At 47.4% G+C, this 23,805-nt stretch overlaps 2 protein-coding genes and 1 long non-coding RNA gene across 9 annotated transcripts; all 3 read right to left on the bottom strand.

Moving 5' to 3' along the window:
• Positions 1-1,874: 1,874 nt before the first annotated feature.
• On the bottom strand, positions 1,875-4,360 carry LOC123151671 (G-type lectin S-receptor-like serine/threonine-protein kinase At1g34300). The gene has a single exon (XM_044571342.1). It carries the CDS (start codon positions 4,176-4,178, stop codon positions 2,034-2,036), a length of 2,145 nt encoding a protein of 714 aa, XP_044427277.1. The 5' UTR covers positions 4,179-4,360; the 3' UTR covers positions 1,875-2,033.
• Positions 4,361-10,960: 6,600 nt separating this feature from the next.
• On the bottom strand, positions 10,961-16,731 carry LOC123147641 (uncharacterized). Of its 7 annotated transcripts, none has more exons than XR_006473368.1 (8): positions 16,205-16,731; positions 15,177-15,504; positions 14,957-15,053; positions 14,142-14,475; positions 13,586-13,798; positions 12,657-13,180; positions 11,420-11,608; positions 10,961-11,316 (listed from the first exon to the last, which is right to left on the bottom strand). It is a non-coding gene; the product is annotated as an uncharacterized lncRNA (long non-coding RNA). The 7 variants fall into 7 exon arrangements; XR_006473365.1 differs by having other exon boundaries at positions 11,420-12,917; positions 13,039-13,180; XR_006473364.1 differs by having other exon boundaries at positions 11,420-12,917; positions 13,072-13,180.
• Positions 16,732-21,007: 4,276 nt separating this feature from the next.
• Positions 21,008-22,775, bottom strand: LOC123147087 (receptor-like protein 52). Its single transcript, XM_044566327.1, has one exon. It carries the CDS (start codon positions 22,764-22,766, stop codon positions 21,201-21,203), a length of 1,566 nt encoding a protein of 521 aa, XP_044422262.1. The 5' UTR covers positions 22,767-22,775; the 3' UTR covers positions 21,008-21,200.
• Between the last annotated feature and the right edge of the window lie 1,030 nt (positions 22,776-23,805).

Genomic DNA, 23,805 nt, shown 5'->3' with positions numbered 1-23,805 from the left:
TTTGGTTGTAGCGCATCCATAATAAATACTATCTCTCAGTTCTCAAGATCATACAAAAAAGTGATAATTGTAAACTGAGTTATTGTAGGGGAGAAGCTGAACACTCATGACCGATACTGGTTTTTATTGTAATATTGATCAAGGCTTGGAAAAGATTGAACATATGAACTTAAAAAAAAACTATATGTTGCTAGTAAACGCCGAAAGTTTTTCCCACTTCTTACTTACATAACCCATATGGCTACACTGAAATACACTTTTTTAAAAAGAGGCAAAAGCTTTTCCCGTTTCATTTAATAAGAAGAATATTGTTCCTGGTTAATTGCTGGAAACCATGTGAAAATCGATACCTCTAGGGCCAAGCCCTCACTCATTGACAATCAAGTGAACGCAACGAGAACGCTAACCACACCAACACGCAACAAGAAACACGAAAAGTGATAAACTTTGGGAGTATAAGCACATTTTACACCTTGTATACGCATGCAGAAGGTACAAAAGAAAAACAGCATATGGTGGAGCTCATGTTGTAAAATGATAATAATTGAAATGATAGTCTTCTTCAACCTCCGCGGGAGTAGCAAGGAAAGTCTCTGAAACCTCCGCAGATGTTTTTGCTTGACGCCATGTTGAAAGCTATGCATGTATTCCAGGCTATGAACTTTTAGGTACTGACTAGGTTCAAACCTCCGAACATCCCTGTCACTGCAATGTGCATGCCTAAAAGAATGGGTGTGCCCTGCTCAAAGTCTGAGTTTGCTTGGTTCGTTGAATTTCTGCAATGCCTTGGTCTAAAAGAAAGAATGTTGAGTATTGCTGCATGGAATGACTTGGCCTGGAACCAAATAGCAGGTTGGTTTCAAATCACCGTGCATATTGGTGGACACGAACAAGATTTTGATTCATTCCTGGATGTTTGAAGGAAAAATAAATCACTTGTACGTGTAAAATGTTGCCATCTCAAGTTGAGTTCATGAGTATTTTGAGTAGAGTTGAGAAAAAAAGTGTTGATGGACCGCACAAATACTGAATGCAATCTTCTCAATGTAACACTCCCACGCACATGGTGAAAATATCCGCCAGCATGCACATATGAACGATCACAAGTTCAGTTGTAAAAACAGAAAGTGCCATCTCTACACAGACTGTATATTATTATCAGCAAAGCGTCTAAAACTGAAAAAAAATATGAGGGCGTGACTACAGGTAAGTCAGACTGCTTTTTGAATTATTAGGGCCAGTCGATTGTTTTGGGACGTCGGCTGCAAATCCAACGGCGTGCGGCCCTTCTACTTCTTCCAGCTCATCTCTTTCCCCAGGCAGCCGCACGGACCGCCGGCCGAACCGCTCATCTCTTTTGCACTTTCAAACTGACGATACCAAGAAAATAATGCATGGAAAGTTTACGCTCTGATATTGTAAAAGTGCATGCCCTTTAACATGAATATACTAGTCGACAGATTTTCATAAAAAATTATAATGATTCAGGTGACATATAAACAGAATGCCCAAATGAAGTTTGCTCAGCTCGAGCAGCTATTAGACAACACATTGACACATGCCTATTTCTATCATACGTAAAATTCTTTTTTAGCGGTTAATATAGCAGAGAGTAACAAGAGGGCTGGAACTCCAAAAACAGAGTACTCTGCTTCCTTTTCCAAAAACAGAGTACTCTGCTTGCTTTTCCAAAACCAGAGTACGCGGTCAGTCAGATGAAATTCAGAAGAAACAGAAGGCAGACGATGATGCACATCTTAACCTTGTAATCAGGTGGATGACATACGTACATACAAACAAACCTCGAATCCTTCTAAAATCAAAACATAAATACAAACAAACCTCCAAGACTAGCCAAAAAGTTGTGCAACAAAGTATAAAGTGAAGACATGTGTGCTTTATTGAAACTACAGGACAGACCACATATATATTTCTGTGTTCCACTAAACTTCAAAAAATAAACAGAAACATAGACTAATGGGCATTATAACTAAGGCCGGCCTATCCAACAAACATGTAGAATTTAGAACAAGTTAGTATGAGCAATCCTCCATGCCAACATAGTGTTCAAGTGACCTTGGAGTAGGTGGGATTTCGACATCCATGACATTCTCCAGCATGTGAACAACTTGTCCCATCATCGGCCTGTCATCCTCAGCATCTTGAATGCACCAGCATGCAATTCTGCAAGCTCTGCTCAGCTGCTCTCCATCTGCCTGGCCTTCCAACCTACTGTCCAGCAGACACATAGCATCTCCCTCATTCACCTTGATTGCCGCAAAGATGGGAAAGTATGTGAACTTTCCTTCCTTAATTTTCTCTGAGTTCCTTCGACCAGATATGATTTCAAGAAGCATCATGCCATAGCTGTAAACATCAGTCTTATGTGTGATCGGTAACCCCGATATCCACTCCGGTGCAAGATATCCAATGGTCCCTCGCATTGTTGTCAAAGCCCTGCTGAAATCTCGACCTAGAAGCTTGGCCATGCCGAAGTCCGCAATCTTGGGGCAGAACTCTGCATCAAGAAGTACATTGTCTGGCTTCATGTCACAATGTATAATGCATTCTTTACATTCCTCATGGAGATAAGCCAAGCCTCTTGCAGTTCCAAGTGCAATATGGTACCGGAGATCCCAGGTTAATACGGCCGAACTCTTTGAAAACAGATGAGAACTCAAAGAACCATTCTCCATGTACTCGTATACCAGAACCCTTTTCAGCCCTTCCGCACAAAAACCAAATAACCGGACAATATTGATGTGGTGAATTATGCCAATTGTCTGTACTTCTGCTCGGAATTCCTTTTCCCCTTGTCCGATGCTTTTTAGATTTTTGACTGCCACTAGAGAGAAACCTGCCAATTCCCCCTTGTAAACACAGCCGAAACCCCCTTCTCCAAGTTTTTCGGAGAAATTCTTCGTTGCCTTCTTTATTTGCATGTTTGAAAAGATCTTGAGGCCGCTATTGGAACTCATTGATAGTTCCAGGGATGGCTTGTTTCTCCTTCTCCAGAAAAGAACAAGACAAACAAGCATAACGGTTAACACACCCATCACTGTAATTAGAACAACGATTTTAATCTTTGGATATGACTTCTCTTTCTTGGTATACAATATTTCTTGCTTGCATACTGGTTTTTCCTGCCTGGAATCTTGAGCAGACCACAACACAGTCCCACAACCCCATAGTTTAGCAGCAGTGACAGTACCATCAGGATGCAACTGTACATATACATGTGAATTGTTGGACAAAAACCAAGATTCTTCATCTTCATGAATATCCATCCAGCTCGGGAAAGTGTCAGAATAAGTGGTCGTAATAGAACTGATGTAATAATAGGCGCCGGGATAATAGGTGCGGGGATAATAGCTGTAAGAAGTGGAGACAGTAAACCTTCTTCTTTGGTGTGTACTCCTCTCCAGGTTAGAAGAAAGGAAACAAGAAACATTATTTCTAGCCTCGCTACTAATGATCATGTTATTATTATTATATCCTAGCCGTGCTCCAGGTAGCACTGTACCATATGGTCGATCGAAACTTTGCCAGAACAACAATGAACTATTCACTTTGTCTCTTATTACCAGATTTCCGTTGTCAAGAAGTAACGCAACTGCAGAAGTAGATTCATTTGGTCTCTCTTCTGATGACCATGCAATAGCATCAAAGCCATAGGTCAACTGCGAGGTGAGTTGTAAGTTGCCATATGAGAGGCTAAGAACAGAGGTCTGAGGGTCTAAGGCGACGAGGTAACCCTGCAATTGAGGAGACCAAACTAGAAGAGCACTACAAGTTGATGAGTTGACGCCAGTTGATGTGTTGACGTACCAGATGCCAAATGTAAACTCTGAGCATGGAGGAGATAGGCAGCTGAAACCCAACTCAAAGGCACCATTCTTGGACAGTAGGGTACGGTTACCATACAGAGACTGGCCTGAAAAGAGAGTATCCGTCGCATGCACGAATCTACACCTTGAACACACAACAATTATCAAGTAGAGAATTGCTGCTGCAAAGGAAGATGTAGAAGGCATGCGCTCGCAGGCCTTCTTCATTTCGTCCAGTATGAGATTGATCTCTCTTACTAATAAATTGGGGATATTCTGAACCTTCCAATGTACTACACAACTACTGTCTAAATAGGGAACGGAAACCTTTACTCGAGACAGAGTTAGCATCCAGAGTCAATAGGGATATGTGTACTTGCTTGTGAGGCCATTCAAAAGGGACGTGTGGAAATTATACAAGTCTTGGTCATACATGGTTGCAGATGTTGATATTGGTCCAAGTTGCCCCCACAGCCACGACTTATTTCCATGCAGCCCGAGTGTAGCTGGCGTTTTTTGACTTTTTGAGCCGAGCATCTGCTAGAGAAAAGTACCATTATTAAGTGATGATAGGAGCTTCCAGCACATTGGCTCACGGCAGCCGTGGATTCAAAAGTACCATTACCGTGTCTATACCAAAGATAATAATGCTCAAGAACATAATGATCTGCCAACTACACAAACAGATCAAGACTTGAAAATGATGGATAAGTCTGTGTACTAGGGTCCTTGTGGGGCTGCAGCACATGGTCCTTGTGGCAGTTAGGAGGATAAAGTCCTGGACCATCAAGGACTGGCTGTTAGGATAGAGTTCTGTTCTTGACTAGCATCTTAGACTAGCATCTTAGACTGGCATCTTGGCAGCATCTTAGCATATGCCTTGGCTGGCTAGCAGCCTATAAATATGTATCCCCAACCCCTCGGGTTGGTATGGCATTGTGTGAGAAATAAACCAACGAAAATTGTCCCAACTCTCCTAGTGTCATCCACAACTATCAATGCTCAGGCTGAAAGGTCTAACAAGTGGTATCAGAGCCAGGTTAACCTGCACCCTGAGCATTTCCTGTGAGCAGCCCAAGTCGGTAGCAGCAGCTGCTCCGTCTGCCTCTGGTTACCTTCCTCCCTCCGGACTGTCGAGCAGCAGCTCGTCTTCATCAGCCTCCTCTTCACGCAACAGCCCCCCTGCAGCGAGCCATGTCTGCAGGTCGCTCTCAGCACACGGCTACCTCGAGCATGCGGCGCCGGCAAGAGGCCGAGCGCGCCGTGGCAGAGGAGCGTGAGCGAGCGGCTGTAGCAGCGGCTGCTGCGGCGGCAAGAGTGTCGAGGCTGGCTGCAGTGGAGCTGGCAGCAGCCAGAGCGGAGGTAGAAGCAGCCAGGGCGGAGGTAGAAGCAGGAGCAGCAGCAGAAGCAGCCCGTGAGGCTACGGCGGATGCCAAGGCACTCCGCGGCAGCCCCGGCAGCTCCAGCAGCTCCGCGCCTGTGGACGACGGCGCCGACGCAGATCGCGCCAAAGTGGCGCAGGAGCGGACGGCGCAGTGGGCAGCCGAGCACGCCCGCGCTCCAGGTGGAGGCGCGCACCGCGACGGCGGCTGCAACGACCAGGACCGCGGCCTCTACGAGGTCCGGACTGTGGTCAGGGATGTTGGTTCCAGTGTTGGGTGGCCTACCCTCACTAAAACCAACTACGTCGAGTGGGCCGGGATCATGAAGGTCAGGCTCCAGGTGCGGCGCATGTGGGAGGCAGTCCAGGACAGCAACGTCGACCACCTAGAGGATCGACGGGCACTGGACGCCCTCATCGCCGCAGGCCCGCCCGAGATGCAGTTCTCGCTTTCCAACAAGTGGACTGCCAAGGAGGCTTGGGACGCCATCGCCGCAGCACGCATCGGCAGCGACCGTGCTCGCAAGTCCACCCTGCAGGCACTTCGTAAGGAGTGGGAGAACCTGGGCTTCAAGCCAGGTGAGGACGTTGATGACTTTGCTCTCCGTCTCAACACTCTGCTGCAGAAGATGGTGAAGTTTGGCGATGCCACCTACACCGAGGTGAGAGCTGTCGAGAAGCTTTTTCGGTGCATTCCCGAGAAGTACAAGCAGATGGCTCGCTCGATCGAGTCGTTGCTGGACCTCTCCACGATGACGATCGAGGAGGCGATAGGTTGACTCAAGGTCGTCGACACCGACGAGCCACAGCCCCCCTCGGGGCCCGTCACCACCGGCGGGAAGCTGCTCCTAACTCGGGAGCAGTGGGATCCCAGCCTTGGTGACAGGAAGAAGGCGGAGCCTTCCTCCTCGACGGGCGGCCGCAAGCGTGGCAAGCAGCGTAAGGCACGAAGAGGCCCCCCGGGCAGGGCACAAGGACGTGCCGAAGGTGACGCCCGCGGAGGCGCCAAGGACGGCGCCGCTGGCAAGCCCAAGCCGGCACAAGACAACAGTTGCACAACTGTGGCCGGTTTGGCCATTGGGCCAATGAGTGTCGGCAACCACGACAAGGCCAGGCTCACGTCGCACAGGCGAAGGAGGAGGAGACGGCTCTGTTCATGGCGCATGCAAGCATTGAGCTACCCTCGGCGACTCCAGTCGCAAAGGCTTTCATCCACCTCGATGAGCCAAAAGCACACGCTCTTCTCGGCGATGGCTCCGGGAAGGACAAGGCTACGGGGTGGTGCCTCGACACCGGCGCCACCCACCACATGACCGGTCGAAGGGAATTCTTCGCCGAGCTCGACTCCGATGCGCGAGGCTCCGTCAAGTTCGGGGATGCCTCCGCTGTGGAGATAAAGGGTGTCGGCTCCGTCATCTTCACCACCAAGATGGGAGAGCACCGGCTGCTCACCGGTGTCTACTACATCCCCGCGCTAAGGAATTCCATCATCAGTTTGGGACAGCTGGATGAGAACGGCTCACGCGTGCTGATTGAGCATGGGGTCCTACGCATCTGGGATCGCCAGCGTCGCCTTCTCGCCAAGGTGCCCAGAGGTGAAAATCGACTCTACGTCCTTGATGTGCAGGTGGCACAACCGGTCTGTCTTGCTGTCCGTCGAGACGACGAGGCGTGGCAGTGGCATGAGCGCTTTGGGCACCTTCACTTTGAGGCCCTGAAGCGTCTAAGTGCCAAGGAGATGGTGCGAGGCCTGCCATGCCTCGACCATGTGGAGCAGTTCTGCGACATCTGCGTACTGACAAAGCAGAGACGACTCCCCTTTCCCCAACAGGCGAGTTTTCGGGCTAAGGAGAAGCTGGAGCTCGTGCACGGAGACCTGTGCGGCCCGGTGACGCCAGCCACACCAGGAGGTCGACGCTACTTCCTGCTGCTCGTCGACTATCTCTCCCGCTACATGTGGGTGATGATCCTCGGCAGTAAGGGAGAAGCGGCGGACGCCATCAGGCGCGCGCGGGTTGGTGTGGAGGCGGAGAGCGGCCACAAATTGCGCGTGTTGCGCACTGACAACGGCGGCGAGTTCACGGCGGCTGAATTCGCATCGTACTGCGCCGATGAGGGCATCCAGCGCCACTACTCCGCGCCATACAGCCCGCAGCAAAACGGCGTCGTCGAGCGGCGCAACCAGACGGTTGTGGGGATGGCTCGGGCTCTCCTCAAGCAGAGAGGGATGCCGGCTGTCTTCTGGGGAGAGGCGGTGCTAACGGCCGTCTACATCCTCAACCGCTCTCCTACTAAGGCACTCGACGGCAGAACTCCGTACGAGGCCTGGCATGGGCGGAAGCTGGCGGTCTCTCATTTGCGGGTCTTTGGCTGCCTTGCGTTCGCCAAGGAGCTCGGCCACATCGGCAAGCTCGACGACAGGAGCACTCCGGGAGTCTTCATCGGCTACGCGGAGGGCTCAAAGGCCTACCGCATCCTCGACCCAAAGACACAACGTGTGCGCACAGCGCGAGACGTCGTGTTCAACGAAGGGCGAGGGTGGCAATGGGACAAGGCGGTGGACGACGGCTCGACGCCGACGTATGGCGACTTCATTGTCGAGTACGCTCACTTCAAGGAAGCTGGGGGAGCAAGCAGCTCCTCTTCACCGGGCACGTCTACCCCGGCCCCCAAAACTACATCGACTCCGGCGCCTGCTACACCGACGACACCACAACCGGCGACGCCGCATACTCCAGCCCTGGTGGTCGCCACTCCGGGCTCGTCTTCATCAGCACCAGCTCACGCAGAGCACAACCCGATGAAGTTCGCTTCCCCGCTCACTCACGACGAGGAGCGGGTCGACGCATGGTATGGAGGCGAACAGCAGCGGTATCGCACGATGGATGATCTACTCGGCGACCAGCCGGTGCCGGGACTGATGCCACGTGACCTGGAGGCGCAGCTACAACTCGCGTGTGAGGACGGCGAACCACGGTCTTTTGCAGAGGCCGAGAGAGATGCGGCATGGCGCGCCGCGATGCAGTTGGAGATGGATGCGGTCGAGCAAAACCGCACCTGGGAGCTCGCTGACCTCCCCCGTGGTCATCGCGCAATCACCCTTAAGTGGGTGTTCAAGCTGAAGAGGGATGGAGCCGGCGCCATCATCAAGCACAAGGCTCGCCTGGTGGCCCGAGGCTTCTTGTAGCAGGAAGGAGTCGACTTCGACGACGCCTTCGCTCCCGTGGCACGGATGGAGTCCGTGCGACTTCTCCTTGCGCTGGCTGCCCAGGAGGGCTGGCGTGTCCACCACATGGACGTTAAGTCGGCATTCCTCAACGGCGACTTGAAGGAGGAAGTCTACGTGCATCAGCCACCTGGGTTTACGATTCCCGGCCAGGAGGGCAAGGTGCTCCGCCTGCGCAAGGCTCTCTATGGCCTGCGGCAGGCACCCAGGGCGTGGAACGCCAAGCTGGACTCCACGCTGAAGAAGATGGGTTTCGAGCAGAGCCCGCATGAGGTTGCCGTCTACCGACGGGGGAGTGGAGGAAATGCCCTGCTGGTGGGCGTCTACGTTGACGACCTGGTGATCACCGGCACCAAAGGTGCAGAGGTGGCGGCGTTCAAGGAAGACATGAAGGCCACGTTCCAGATGAGTGACCTGGGGCTCCTATCCTTCTATCTAGGGATTGAGGTGCACCAGGACCACTCCGGGATCGCGCTTCGACAGTCCGCCTACGCCAAGCGCATCGTTGAGCTAGCTGGGCTCACCGACTGCCATCCAGCTCTCACTCCGATGGAGGAGAGGCTGAAACTGAGCCGCGACAGCACGACGGAGGAAGTGGATGCTACGCAGTACCGACGCCTTGTGGGGAGCCTTCGCTACCTCACTCACACACGGCCGGACTTGGCATTCTCCGTCGGCTATGTCAGTCGGTTCATGGAGCGACCAATGTCGGAACACCAGCAGGCAGTGAAGAGGATCGTCCGCTACATAGCAGGGACCCTCGACCACGGCCTCCACTACCCTAGGTGTCCTGGGGCGGCACACTTCGTCGGGTACAGCGACAGCGACCACGTCGGCGACATCGACACCAGCAAGAGCACGAGCGGGATCCTCCTCTTCCTCGGCAAGTGTCTCGTGAGCTGGCAATCAGTCAAGCAGCAGGTGGTGGCCCTGTCCAGCTGTGAGGCTGAGTACATAGCGGCCTCCACCGCCTGTACTCAGGCGCTCTGGCTTGCTCGACTGCTTGGTGATCTTCTCGTTCAAGACACCAGAACGGTGCAGCTCCTGGTGGACAGCAAGTCCGCCCTGGCCCTGGCAAAGAACCCCGTGTTCCATGAACGGAGCAAGCACATCCGACTGAGGTATCACTTCATCCGCAGCTGTGTGGAAGAAGGGAGCATCGAGGCGAGCTACATCAACACCAAGGATCAGCTCGCAGACCTGCTCACCAAGCCCCTTGGGAGGGTCAAGTTCCTCGAACTTTGCTCCAGGATTGGGATGATTCAACTCTCCCACAAGACGACGTACAAGACTTAGGGGGAGAATGATGGATAAGTCTGTGTACTAGGGTCCTTGTGGGGCTGCAGCACATGGTCCTTGTGGCAGTTAGGAGGATAAAGTCCTGGACCATCAAGGACTGGCTGTTAGGATAGAGTTCTGTTCTTGACTAGCATCTTAGACTAGCATCTTAGACTGGCATCTTGGCAGCATCTTAGCATATGCCTTGGCTGGCTAGCAGCCTATAAATATGTATCCCCAACCCCTCGGGTTGGTATGGCATTGTGTGAGAAATAAACCAACGAAAATTGTCCCAACTCTCCTAGTGTCATCCACAACTATCAATGCTCAGGCTGAAAGGTCTAACAGAAAATTCATCTGTTGACGGATGACATATTTGCTGGAGGAGGGATTAGGATTACTGACCTTGAGCCTTGTTGTGGCCATCCATGGGGGAAAAGCTGGCAATGCGTTGAGCCATTTCATCAAACATCTTGAGGCCTGGCGTGACCGAAACTTCCCCCGCGCGCCGCCGATTTTTCCTCCAGTCAAACGGAGGCCTCAAGTGACCCTTCTAGCGCGTATTTCCGATTTATTGACAGGTCGTGGAATGAAGACGGAGAAGAACTGCAGAGGGAGAAAGCAGAGCAGGAGCGAATTGATGGGACGATTCCATCTCTCTCTATAATTTATACTATTATTTACACATAAACTGATTTTTCTTACATTAAATTGAATATTGCTTAAACTAAGGGATCTGGTTGTGTATTTTTTCGTAAAACTTGTATTGAGATATTTTAAAATGATTAATAAGATATTTTAATAAGAATTGTAAAAAAAGGTATAATCCATTTGTTTAAGACATATAGTGAACATGGGATGCTCCCACAAGTAAAGATAATTAGTCTCCCTGCAATAATAATAATAATAATAATAATCACAGACAATTAGTCCTTTCATGAAAATGGAACAAACTAATATATACTCCCTCTGTCCGGAAATACTCGTCGGAGGAATTGATGTATTTATATGTATTTTAGTTTTAAATACATTCATTTTTATGCATTTTTCCAACAAGTATTTCCGGACGAAGGGAGTACATGACAAGTTAATGGCCATGATTTTCCACTAGCTCGTCTTCATCCCGGTCACTGGACCAGCCCAGCCACTTTGTTCTTTACTAGGTAGGAAGTGCGGCTTGCCGCACCCAACAGCGATGCTGTCGGATCGCTGTCAGGCATAAGTCATATCCAATCAGTAATATAGTCATTGAATCATTGCAAATATAAAAAAAATTGTATAATTTAGTTATGTTTGTCAATCTAATATATCAAATTTCTATCAGAAGCATTGCATTGGTACATACACATTCAGTACATAGCAAATGGTCCAGGAACCAGATCCTGATTCCTCTAAAAATCCATTTTAGATGAGAAACTGTGGAAAGGAAAAAAGAACATGTCCTGATTCCTCTAAAAATCAATTTTAGATGATAACCCATGGTGTAGAAAGTCAGGGAGGTGGTTTTTCACCAATACGCCGGCAGGGTCTCCACTTCCTCCTCTCTCACCCTCTCTTCTTCCCACTACACCCCCCCTCTATGCCTCCTCTTTCCACCATATAATCTAGAGCATTTGAACACATATTAGCCATGGAAAGAAATTAGTGAAATTCAAAACAATAAATTTAGTAATCACATCAGGGATGGGTTTGGGAGCTCAAATATACCTCAAGATGATGCAGAGATGGGGAAATCGTTGTTGGCGATACCCTGCTGAACAACCACACATAGGGGCTACAGATATTTGACCGACTACCATCTTCTGCCGAGAAGGAGAAGCAGATGCAAGACCTCGGGATGGTGCAGAGATGGTGAAACCGCAGATGTCGATACCCTGCCGAACATCGACATGTGCGCTGCCAGTATCCACAAATAAATAAATTCAATCTTGCATTGACCATATATATCTTCTCAACCATAGAAAACGATCAAAATATATTATTGTTAGCATGAGAATCTAAGAACAGTTACTTCCGCACTGCACTAATGCTAAGCCTGTCATAATAATATCCTCGGCTCAAGGTATTTGACCAAAAAAATAGAAGAGATATCATCATGCATATAATCCAATTAACAATCTAAATTGCACGACGAACTTTACATATTTAATTTACCCCTGGACTGAACCAGAAGTGACAAATATTTTAGCATTACTCCTTGAGTTGTTTTCTGCAAGGTGTAGATCTGATGCTACACACCCTGATAAATGTATAGTAGCAATTTATGATTCTTTTCTAAAAAGGTGGTATACAACTACACACACTGGATACTCTAGTTCATGGTAATAAATATTAAGAGAAGAAATATATCACGACAGTCATCGTAACTCATTTCATGAAATAAAAACCGAAAAAAGGGGGGAGATGCTTTCATGGAAGAATCTAAAATCATTCACTGGAAAACTAATATTGTTTATCTGCTACCAATTATATATATCACAACTGATGTATGTACATTATCAAAACAGAGCAAGTAACAGGAAGCACATTATTATTTTGAGCTAAAGTGTATGCAGATGGTACAAACACTCCAGGTATATTCTGATTATTCTACTGCCCCTAAGCCCAAAAGAATGAGCAAGAAGAAATACATATATCTCGGAAAAATAGGATTACACATCTGAAGAAAATAAATTTGTCTGATAAAATTCCATGGATGACTTGCAAAAGTATATCTATTCCCTTTGATCACTATTGTGATATAACCTGTTATTATCCACCTTGATTTATCATTTCTTCTGGTAGAAAGCAGAAGATATAACCTATTATTTCTACACAAAAAGTAACCTCTAACCATGATCTCTATCGTTTTTATTTAACTTTTGAGCCTCTGGGAAATTCAAGATTCCTTCTTAAGCATGAGAATATGATATGCAGAAGATCTATGAAACACAATAAAACTAACTTGATCTTAAGTTCCCCTGTTCACCAATATGGGAAATACAGAGCTTTGCCTTCATTGCATGATGCAGATCCTATGGATTGTTTACTTAGTAATTAGTAATTGACATTCTTCCCTTGGAACAGAGGTCCAGAACATGATGGTGAAACTCATGGTGTTATTTAAATAGTCCCTTCGACCGTAACGGGCTGCCGGCAACTCAAGCTCCTCTAAAAGGAGATCAAGCATCATTCGGCCTGGGATACTCACAACACAAGGCTCGGCCTACGTCATAAACAAGCTCAACGGGGTTAATTAAAATCAGGGAAGACAAAGATAAAGTATAGAACAATTTGGTGAATACTCAGGCTATCTAATAAACCAATTGCAGGAAAATTGGACGTACATGTAGTACTATCTATCATGTTAGCCAACATACTTGTAATCATGTGTAGGGTCATGAATAGAACAATAGAACACCAGTATCTGATACTCTGCATTTGCAAAGCATTCCGTTTCCATATTATAGCTTGTCCTATGAGCCAGACCTCGAAAGCATAGAGCATAAAATTACTTAGTAGAGGGAATAACCTCCCCAGATGGACTCCGCTCGGCAAGCGGGTCTCTTAGACACTCTTCTCTATACAGTAATCAAAGAAAGAAAATACTATTCTTCGAACTAAACCTACTGAATGAACCAGGGAGCAAAATCAAATGTTTGTAGCTCATGGATTCGGCTATCTGATCTAACATATATTGCGCTGAATTAAATATATGTTGTAGCTACATAGTTCTAAACCAAATGACAACATAGAACCAAAGTTCTCATGACTATATTCTAAATTTATCTTGTTATAATATTCAAAGAAACCTATGTTATGGACTTATGGGCATGCAAGTTCTACCAACTTGCGGAATAATTTAGATAAAGAGAGTGAGCAGTGACATCTCACCAGTTGAACGGGACACAGGGGTGTGGCAGGAAGGATCAGCGTCCATTAGGTTGGGGCTTGATCCTCTTGTGTGTGTTCTGCTGCTCAATGGCGTTTCAGGTGAATCACCCAGCAGAAGATTCATCTCACAAAAGACTCATCTCTTTTTGGCGTTTCAGGTGAATCACCCAACAGAAGATTGCTCATCATGTCATTCTCCCAGCCAATGTAAGCCTGAAATAAAATGGTATGGAGCAAAATAAGAAATACAATTACATCCAAGTTCATCGCATGATAGAAGACTTCACTCTAAATTATTAGGAGCTCTTAGTTGCAAAGCGCCTATTTGAAGTATTTTAACATAATTCAAACTCTCTGAATACAAAAGGAACGTACAAAATTACAGTAACCCAATCTTGTACATGTTGGCAAAACTAAAAAGGTAACTAAATTAATAAGCTATATCAATTTAACAACCACACAGTATTCCTTTGTACACTACTGTTAAGAGAAAATTCTAGTCAAGACATGAATGTGTCAGGAAAACAACAGAGTACAAATAGACTTCAGATCCTACCGCAGTTGTAGTCCATCATCATGAGGAATGTCTTGGTGAGCACCCCAGACAACAGCTTCTCCCGAACAAAGCTTACCACGGCAAGATCCCTCTCCTGCATGAACCCCACCACGTACGACGGGGTGATCACCTGAGCGCTCCTCCACCTTGAGATGCCAGCGCACATGTGCATGCCCGCCTCAAGCCTCTCCTCCTTCCCGACATCACTGATGTTGTCCTCGAGCATGGTGCACACACCTTACTCCAGGTTCAGCATCGTCGCGTGGACCAGGGCACGGACATCTGGTTATGAAGCAGTACTTTCATAATGATGGAACTACAACATTTATGTAAACTGCAAATGACAAAGAAAACAATATATGAATATTCTGAATTAGTGTATCGCTAAGCACAGTATTTGTCACAAATAAAAATGGAAAAAAGTTGAGTGTGTTTATTGATTCACAGTATTTATGCCTAATTAGTTGCCACCAAGAATAGGCTAAATTACACAGTCCCAACCAAATCGTGCTCCCTCTTCCATCGGATCAAGCAACCTCTAACAAAGAAAGTATGCAGGCAGCAACACAATAGGAATCAATCGGTGTAATATTTCCAGGGGTGCCATAGTTGTTGCTCTGCCTCTGTTTCAGCACATAGAGCTTAGCTCTTTTTCTGTCCATGCCTATCAACTTGGGATAATAGTCATTATGTTCATATATGCAGATACTGAACCCAAATGAGAGCACTTCATGTAATAAGCTTAAAAGAGTTATTGTTGGCCAGCCACCCTTGGTATCCATGAAGAAGAATGCATAACAAGTCCAATTACTTACTGGAGAACATGTGAAGCCATGAATAATTCAGGCTCACCACCATACACATGTGGGCGCCTAATCTGGAAATGTATGCGTGAAATCGCCCTCAACAAACCTGTCAATTATGGATGCAATGAAACACAACAGTTCAAAACATATCGATAATAATTATCCACGCCACATTTACATTTTAAAACCAGAAGAGCAAACATAACAACAACAATGTTCATCAACTAACCATTAAGTCTCTTCCCGTCTAGTGACAGATTCATCAGCGGCATGTACAATGATGGATTTGTATAGCTGCTTCCTGAATTCATCAGCTAGCTTTCATTTAAGATTTTCATTAGGTATAGGTTTCCCCGAGAGGACGCATGTTGTATGTACCACAGAGCAAAATAAGCAACTCCCATCTCCTGGGATGCCTGGCAAATCAAGGTAAAACAGTCACAGGTAGTAGCCTAACGCCATGCTGACATATCCGCAAATATAACTTCTTCACTTGTACTTGAGGCTCCACATCATCTTTTTTTCTTTTGTTGCACACCATCCTTTTCCTTTTGTTGCTGCCAATGAAAAATATAGTAATTAGTTTGTAAATGAACAATACAACATATCATGCACCGTCACTATACAATGGCAAATCAAGGCATACATTTTCTGAACAGTCACTATACATTTTCTGAACAGTCACTATACAATGGCAAATCAAGGCATAAATTTTCAGCACTAAAAAAAGTACTAAAACAAATTTAATATATTATTTTTTTACCAGCTCCCTATAAGATCTTTTGGTTCACAAAAGGTAGGAGATTCAGAGAAAGTGAAAAGAATGATCACCCATACATAAGCCCTCGGCATGAACGGGTTAGCTGACAGGAGCAGAAGAGATATATGTTGACTACATCACCATTGGTGAGCTCAAACATTATAGAAAAGTGACTTGATCAAGAATAGTAGTGCACATATTGTCCTCCACCAAGTGATCAGCTAGCTATGAAAAGAGTTCTGGAAACCATGTGAATCCATACAACCAGTTAGCTACAATTGATTGCTGTAGCTTCTCTTAAATTCAACAATATCTGATTTTCAGAACAATATCTAATTTCAGAACTGCTATATCTAAAGGTCAAACCATGGCATACATATTCAGAGAAAGAAGATGAGTTCAGTTTGGTTTGTACTGCAGGCTCACATATCAGTTCAGTTTGGTTTGTATTGCAGGTGGTCAGAACAACAAACTAATCGAGGAACAAGATAAGGGACCTGTTAGCGGATGGCCTGATGTGCTGCAGGCGGCCGGAATCGAGCATCCTTGGTCGGTGGAGCAGGGAGCTTGGTCCAGGCGGCGACGGCGCTCCTCCCCAATCTGCGGCGTTGACCTACCCATTCCGCGGCGGCGCTCCTTCCTTGCCTGCTGTGCGGCCCGGTGGTGTGCTCTTCTATGTTCCTCACGGCTGTGCGGCGCGAGCCCAGCCCGATGCGCCCCTGCAAGGCTGCACCCGGTGGCCAGCGAGAAGCAGAACCGCGCGTGGGGCGAGGGAGAAGACGGAGAGGATCCCGCCAGAGTCCACCGGAGCCACGCCGGCGATGAAGGTGATGCCCAGCCCGAAACCAGGAGGGAGGAAGAGGCAGAGCACCTCCCGTGTGGACGCGATGACGACGGCGGGGATCCGGCGGGCTGGGCGAAGGAGGAGGCCGTGGCGCGGGGAGCAGATAGGGTTAGGGAATGGGAGGAGGCGGCATAGAGGAGGAGCTGGGCGCGGCGGAGGCGTGGGTGCGGGAGGGAGGAGGCGGCTAGGTCTCCAACACAGGAGCAGTCGGCTTTTATACCACTTTACGCGAAATGACGAGAATGCCCTCGGCGGGGCAGCGTAATTACGCGCGGTGGCACGACCGGGCGGGACACGGCTCATAGCGAAAATATCGGACGGTCGGAGACGACCGGGTAAAGATCCGACGGCCCACAGCGACCGAGCCCAAGATCCAACGGTCAGCAGCGACTGGTAAAACAGATCCGACGGCTGAAAATCCAAAGCGCTGAGGAGACTCCATTTCGGTTCAGACTCTAACAAGGGGATGATGTTTCATGGGATTTGCATGGTTTTTTTTTTGGTCGAAGATAGTCTTTCCAATCAAGATTTTGGGTACTTGGCGTAAATTCGGTTACCGCCCGGTAACCGCGTTTCCGGTCAGCAGCACTTTTTGCTTTTTGCTTTTTTGATTTTTGAAGCTGTAATTTCTACACAGATATGAGCTTGCGAGGGTCGAACTCGCGACCTGCTTGTGCGCGCCATTGGAGAAGACCTCTTACCGCTGCGCTAGCACTAGTGTAGACAACATTTTCTGCTCAAGGCTTATGTATTCGTGTCTTAAAATTTTGATTTCAAATTTCACTCGATTTTTTTTTGGAATTTCGTGGTTACCGTGGTAACCGAGTTTATCGCCCACCCTCGAGAAAAATGTCCCATTCGGAATCCAAAACCTTGTTTCCAATACCATGCACACTACTGGAATTTCACCCTATGCCGAGTGTCAAAAAATACTTGGTAAATGGCCAAATAAACTCAGCAAAGTATTTGCCGAGAATTGTTCTCGGCAAAGAGCACCTAGCGTACACCTCTCAGGCAAACAGAACTTTGTCGAGAACCAACTGTTGGGCACTCGGCAAAGAGTTTTACGAGAGCCAAATAGTGTGCCTTGGTAAAAACAATGTGACTTCATGGACGCTGGTCCGGTCAGGTCTTTCCCGAGAGCTGCCACTCGGCAAACTCGTGCACATTGCTGAGTGCCTACGCTCGGCTTAACTGACACAAGCAGCTCCAACAACTCTCCTTCACCGAGTACCTTTATCGGCACTCGGCAAAATCACAACCAAACTGCCAATGCATGCCACGTGTCCCTTCTGCTGAGCGTCATTCTTGGAAAAGGTTGTTTTCCCGAGTGTGGCTCTCAGGAAAGATACACTATCAACATTGTTTCTGCCTCTTTTTCATGTAACCCAGCAGTAAAAACAGATATATCAAGAATATCCACTTAGAGAACTTTGTATACCATATAAGGATCATACACATAACAACAAACTCACGAAGGCATAATATATGGTTCACACAAGCTTCATATGAAGTCACAAAGTAGTTATTTAGCACAAGTGCCTTCTCAATAAACAACAAAGTGGTGAATGCATGTCTACACATGACCACATGATGAAAGCAACACCGCCATTAGGACAAACTGTAAGAGGATTATCAAGTTCTTTAATACACTCAACCCGATATGCTGGCCTACACCATATCCTAATACATGATTTCTCTTCTGATTGAGCACATACTGATTGTAATGATTCTCTGTCTCCTCTCTACTATTGAACGAATCGTAGGAGCTGCCTTTCTAATGAAGCACTTATTCATTGCATGTGGACCATGAATCGTACACTCCTGGACACCTACCTCTGTACATCGCATACCATTTCATCTACAAAGAAAGTGAAAAAAATTCAAGAAGGAATGCAAGTTAAAAATAACACATGATACACAAGCCACATAAGCATTCATCACTCATATACTGAAAAGCAAAGTGCTAATCCAAGTCCACATCAGTAGCTACATGAACTATATCACTAAATCAATGTCAAACTATGTAGGTGGACTACTCAGAGGTGTAGTCGGGTAAACCAGTGATCGTGGAGTCGGAGCATGTGGGGACATCCCCACAGTGGAGGACCAATTGTCGTCGGGAATGATGGTCGGTGGACCCAATGCCAACGGGTTGTCACTCTCCTTACATGGTGGGCCCTCTCTCTCCTTAGTTGGTGGATTCTTCCTGGCCAGATCCATAAAATACTTTAGTTGGATCAGCTGAGGGTTCTCCTGAATGAGCGCCACCAAAGGGTCCTCACTGACGCGCTTCTCCTTGACCGCGGAGTCGACCCTAATAGAGTACTTATAATCTACTCTGAGGTTGCTCAGATGAAAGAAGAGAGTCATGCATAACTTCATGGTTTTCGAGTTCTTTAGTAAAGAACCCGAAAGCTGTCAAGTTAATTATGAACTGTTATCTTCTTTCATCCCTGATAGGTGAATATCGGAACTTGCATATATTGTTCTTCCATGGTTGCTGGAGCGTGATACTTGCATCTTCACATGGAAAGTGACTGAGAGCATAATCCTTGGGTATTCCCTAATTGAAAAGTGGACAATGTAATTATGTTATTGTTAAGCTAGTTATATATGATAGGTTAAGCACTACGGAGCCAAAAGTTAACATTGTTATAGTTGTTATGTTATGCTCCAAATTCAAGTATAAAGAGGGAGGCTAGGCAAAAACGAAAAAGAAAATAAAGATGAAAATAAATAAAACAGAAACAGAGATAAACCAAGAACCTTCTAGAAGGTTCCCAAAACTAGAAGAAACCGGCTGGAACCTTCCAGAAGGTTCCCAAAACCAGGATCGGTGGAACGCACGACTATCTTCTAAATGGGCTGGCCCATCTTGATCAATCTAGCCGATCGCGTATGCGGCGGCACGACATTTTAACGCAGAATGTGTCCAATAGGAATTTCTGCTATAAGAGGCTTGAACTGAGCTAGAAACCCTAGAAACAATAACAGGTTCCCCACCGCCTCTCAGCGGCGACTGCATTGTCCTGGTTGACGGTGTCCACATGCGTGCGGCAACACGATGCAGCAAGGAGTGTCGCTCTCATACACGGTTGTTTGGGGAGCGGACACGCTTGTCCGGCTGGCTAGAACAGGACACAATGCAGTCACTCAGGTGAACGTGGTTGGGTGGCCCGATTGATTCGACGAGCAAGTAGTGTGGGATCCCGGTAGTTGAACTATTTGGGATTCGTGGATGGATAGTTAATCAATGGATCGTTGGTATTCCTCTTTGATTCTTCTTTATTTCATTTGTTAAAGGATTACAATTTTTGGGACAATTTCATTCACTTTTCATCCAAAGATTCAAAATTTGGATTGTACTTTTCGTCTGAAATTTTCCAAAAAAGTTCGGAAAAACGAATTTCGCCCCTTTCGTTCAAGGGCAGTAAAATTAGCAAAACGAAATCCAAATCCTTGCCATTAGTGGTTGTTGACAACATGAAACCCAATGAGCTCCTATAACATAGGAGTGTGATTTTATTTTTGGACGCGCATATGTAGCGAACATTCGCCGGGACATTACATGGCAAGGGAACGGGGGAGGTTCCTGGGGAACGTTAGTCAGATAAGATTACCGTTCTTTTTAAGGAGAAATTCGAGTTAACCTCAGTTAGAAAAAGAAAACCAAGTCGACACACTAAAAATGAACTTTTGTGTATATCACGTAATTTTGAAGAAAATGATAGTACAATCAAACATATACGGGAAGTCAAATGGACCAGTCCACTCACTTCTTGATCAATGGCAGTGGCGTCGCATTGCCCCTTGTCTTCCTTCCCGATGACTGGACCAGGCCCAACCTCCACTTTGTTCACATTTATATGTGGAGCCTTAAAGCGTTGTTGACATCCACCCTCCTGTCATCTTCAAGATCACACAGGTATTCATCTGATTTGAAGATTTTCTTTGTGAACATAACTATGGCCCTAATGCTAGACCATAATTGCATCCTAAGCTTACTTTGCTGATTTTTTTTTCTTGGAGATATGCTACATAACGTCATTCAACAAACCTGTTAAATCCCGTTGGGGCTTGATGGTCTTTCCAATACCCCCATCTTGTATTCATCGCCACCCTAATCGGCCAGATGGCCTTGTCCTTGATGCTGGCTCTCATCTTTATCACCTGGTTTATCCTGAAACTGTTGCGGTCAAGCCTAAGTGGATTGTTGGAGGGATACTTCCTTCTTGCTTCTCTAGTGTCATTGCTCCTTTTTTTTTTGCAAAATAGTGTCATTGCTCCTTGTTACAAGGAAATGTTGGATCTCACAGCGATGACCTGCAAGCTTTACATCACAATCATACAAGGAAGATCCTAATTTTACCAAGAGACGATCTTCAGCCGCAAAGCTCATGGCTCTACATTTCCTTGTTTGTTTTACATCGGAATGTACACGAAGTTCCCATCCAACACACCCACTATTTGACCCAATACGACACGACCCTGCTAACCAGGTGTCCTAGCTTGACACGACACACCAAATATGTTGTCCTAAACTTCAACAATGCGATTACTACTTACACCTCAAGAACCTCAAATCATATTGTGCATAAGTAGAGAGTACCGAGCTTCCGCAACAAATTCACTCGTGGTTGTATGATTCATGGTATGGAACCAGTTAGCTGGTTGCCACGCAACACCAAACGTGTAAGGTTGGCAAACTTGCTCATGTCGGCCGGTAGCTCGCCAAAGAGCAGGTTGTTTGCCGCCTTGAACACCAGCAGCCCGGTTCCCGAAGTTGGGAGGAAGCCAGAGAACTTGTTGTTCCCTATGTCAATCTGAGAGATGTTCTCAGATAGCTCGGCTGGTAAAGCCCCGGTGAAACCATTGCTCTCTATCACCAACGTCGTCAACTTTGGTAATGACCATATTTTCTCCGGGAACTCGCCGTGGAAGCTGTTGCTGGAGATCATGAGGTTGTTCAGCAAGACGCAGTCCACGAGGCTTTTCGGGAGCTCACCAGACATGCTGTTGTTGGAGACCACGATGTCTTGGAGCATCCCGTTGGCGCAAAGTGATTCTGGGAGCGGGCCAGACAGGTTGTTACTTGAAACCTCAAGGTTTGTAAGTGGCGAGTGCTTCCCGAGCTCTGGCGGGAGCTCACCAGAGAGCCGGTTTTCAAATAGCCTGAGGTCCCTGAGATTTGGGAGCATCGCTATGCTTGCTGGAATGATGCCGGTGAGCTGGTTGGTGTACAGGAACAGTACGCTCAAGTTCTTGAGGCTACTGAAGTCCTCCGGTATTTCTCCTGTGAGATGGTTCGACGACACATCAAGCTCTATCAAATTCACCGACCTGATTTTGCGCGGTAGTTTGCCCACGAGTCCATTGGTGAACAAGTACACGCACTCGAGCATTGGGTGCTGCCAGACCCACTCTGGGATCTGGCCGGTGAGGTTATTATTGTTCAAGGCGATCAGCGTGAGTTTCGCTAGGCTGGAGTACGCCTTCGGGATCTCACCGGTCATGTTCATGTTGGACATCCATAGGTAGCTCAGGTTGGTCAGCTCGGCGAACTCTGGCGGTGCAGGCGCTGGCGCGAACTGGTTCGAGGCAAGCGTGAGCTGCTCGAGCCGGGTGAGCTTGCTTATCTCGGCCGCTGGGTACGCTCCAGTGAACTGGTTGGTGTCAAGAAGAAGCGACCTCAGCGCCGGAAGCCCGGCCACCGCGGCCGGCACGGCGCCACCGAAGTAATTTGTCGACAGGTTGAGGTGCTCCATGGCCGGTGACAGGCGGCTGATGTCATTCGGGAGGACACCGTGGAAGGCGTTGTTGGAGAGGTCGAGGAAGCGGAGCTGGGAGCATTCGTAGAGCGCGGCACCGGGAAACTCGCCGATGAGGTTGTTGTACGAGAGGTCTAGGTGGCTGAGGCTCAGCAGGTCGCACAGAGACTCCGGTACCTTGCCGGCGATGTTCAGCTTCGGCAAGAATATCCCCGTCACACCCCCGGAGCGTCCCCCGCCGCAGATCACGCCGGTCCAGTTGCAATGGTCGGCGTTGGCGACGGGGTCCCACGACACAAGCTGACGAGGGTTTCCCCACTGTTTCTTGATAGCTAGGAGGGTGGCTTGGTCGCCGGAGGTGAGCTGCGAGCTCGATTTGCCGCCCTCGGCCAGCAGGAAGACGCCCAGGAGTAGTAGAAGGTGGAAGCGATATCTGCTCGCCATTATCTTAATTTATCGGTAGTTTGTTACTACCCACTGAGCTTCGGTGAGTGGAGCGCGCAGAGCTAGCTAGCTGGGCTAATATACGCGTGGAAAGGTACGAGCTCCCCTAGAAGACTCAACAACAGTCGTGGCCCGGTCGCCGGTCGTCGCGGTCGCGGAGCCGATATATGCCAGTTCATTCACACTTGTCAGTAAAGGGTTGTTAGTGGGAGTAGTAATCTTGATTAGTGGAGTCTATATGTTTTCAACTGTAGAGACTTATTATAGTTGCAAGTGTCATGGCACTACTAGATTAATGTGCTGCGTAGGTAGCTCTATTAGTGTTCCGCTGTCAGCCCGCACACGGGCTAGTTTTTGTGTATGTTCATAATATGAATATTCAGTGATTATGTAAAAGAAAATACCCCTAAAAATTGTTATTATGTCAAAAATTCATTTGTGAGATTAACCGTTTCCATCCATATATTAGTCTTCCGTAATGAAAATTAGCATGATGTTAGTATTTTTCTCCTGTTCATCCTCTTTCTCACCTTCTTTTCTCCATGGCTATGATGATGGGACCTATCGCATGTCATATTGTAGGTAACAACAAGTTTCTGCGGTTCCATTTGTATTTTCCGGCCAATATAAATATTTGAGAACAATGGTTCCATTTGTGTGGCTGGGCAGGTCGCACGCAGACTCTGGTACCTTGCCGATAAGGCCAACTTCAACGCACGATCTCAAACGGACGTTCATTTTATCCGTTTGGGTAGGTCAATGAGGTGGCGTCCGGCCCATTTCCTGTTTCCTGAATGCGCTGGTCGTGCACCCAACGCGCAGACGCATCTTGTCCGGCCGCCTGAAATTGTTTACAAATGAAATTAAACACCGCGGTCGTAGTTCATGCCTGGCAAAGCACCAGCGGCTGGCATACATATGCCAAGCTACAGAATGATCAACCCCCCCCCCTCCCACGAGTTTTCATGCCGGCAACAAAGCCAGCTGCCGGCACAGTTGCCAGCCTTCAAAATGAACAATCCCTCAAGTTTTCTCGCCG

This window comes from Triticum aestivum, chromosome 7A (genome assembly GCF_018294505.1).
Source record: "Triticum aestivum cultivar Chinese Spring chromosome 7A, IWGSC CS RefSeq v2.1, whole genome shotgun sequence".
NCBI classification, from domain to species: Eukaryota; Viridiplantae; Streptophyta; class Magnoliopsida; order Poales; family Poaceae; genus Triticum; species Triticum aestivum.
This window is presented reverse-complemented; position numbering and strand designations above follow the sequence as displayed.

What these genes read in the sequence shown, in the direction of transcription:
- LOC123151671 (XM_044571342.1), bottom strand. Translation starts at nt 4,178, where the DNA reads ATGCTAACTCTGTCTCGAGTAAAGGTTTCCGTTCCCTATTTAGACAGT.
- LOC123147087 (XM_044566327.1), bottom strand. Translation starts at nt 22,766, where the DNA reads ATGGCGAGCAGATATCGCTTCCACCTTCTACTACTCCTGGGCGTCTTC.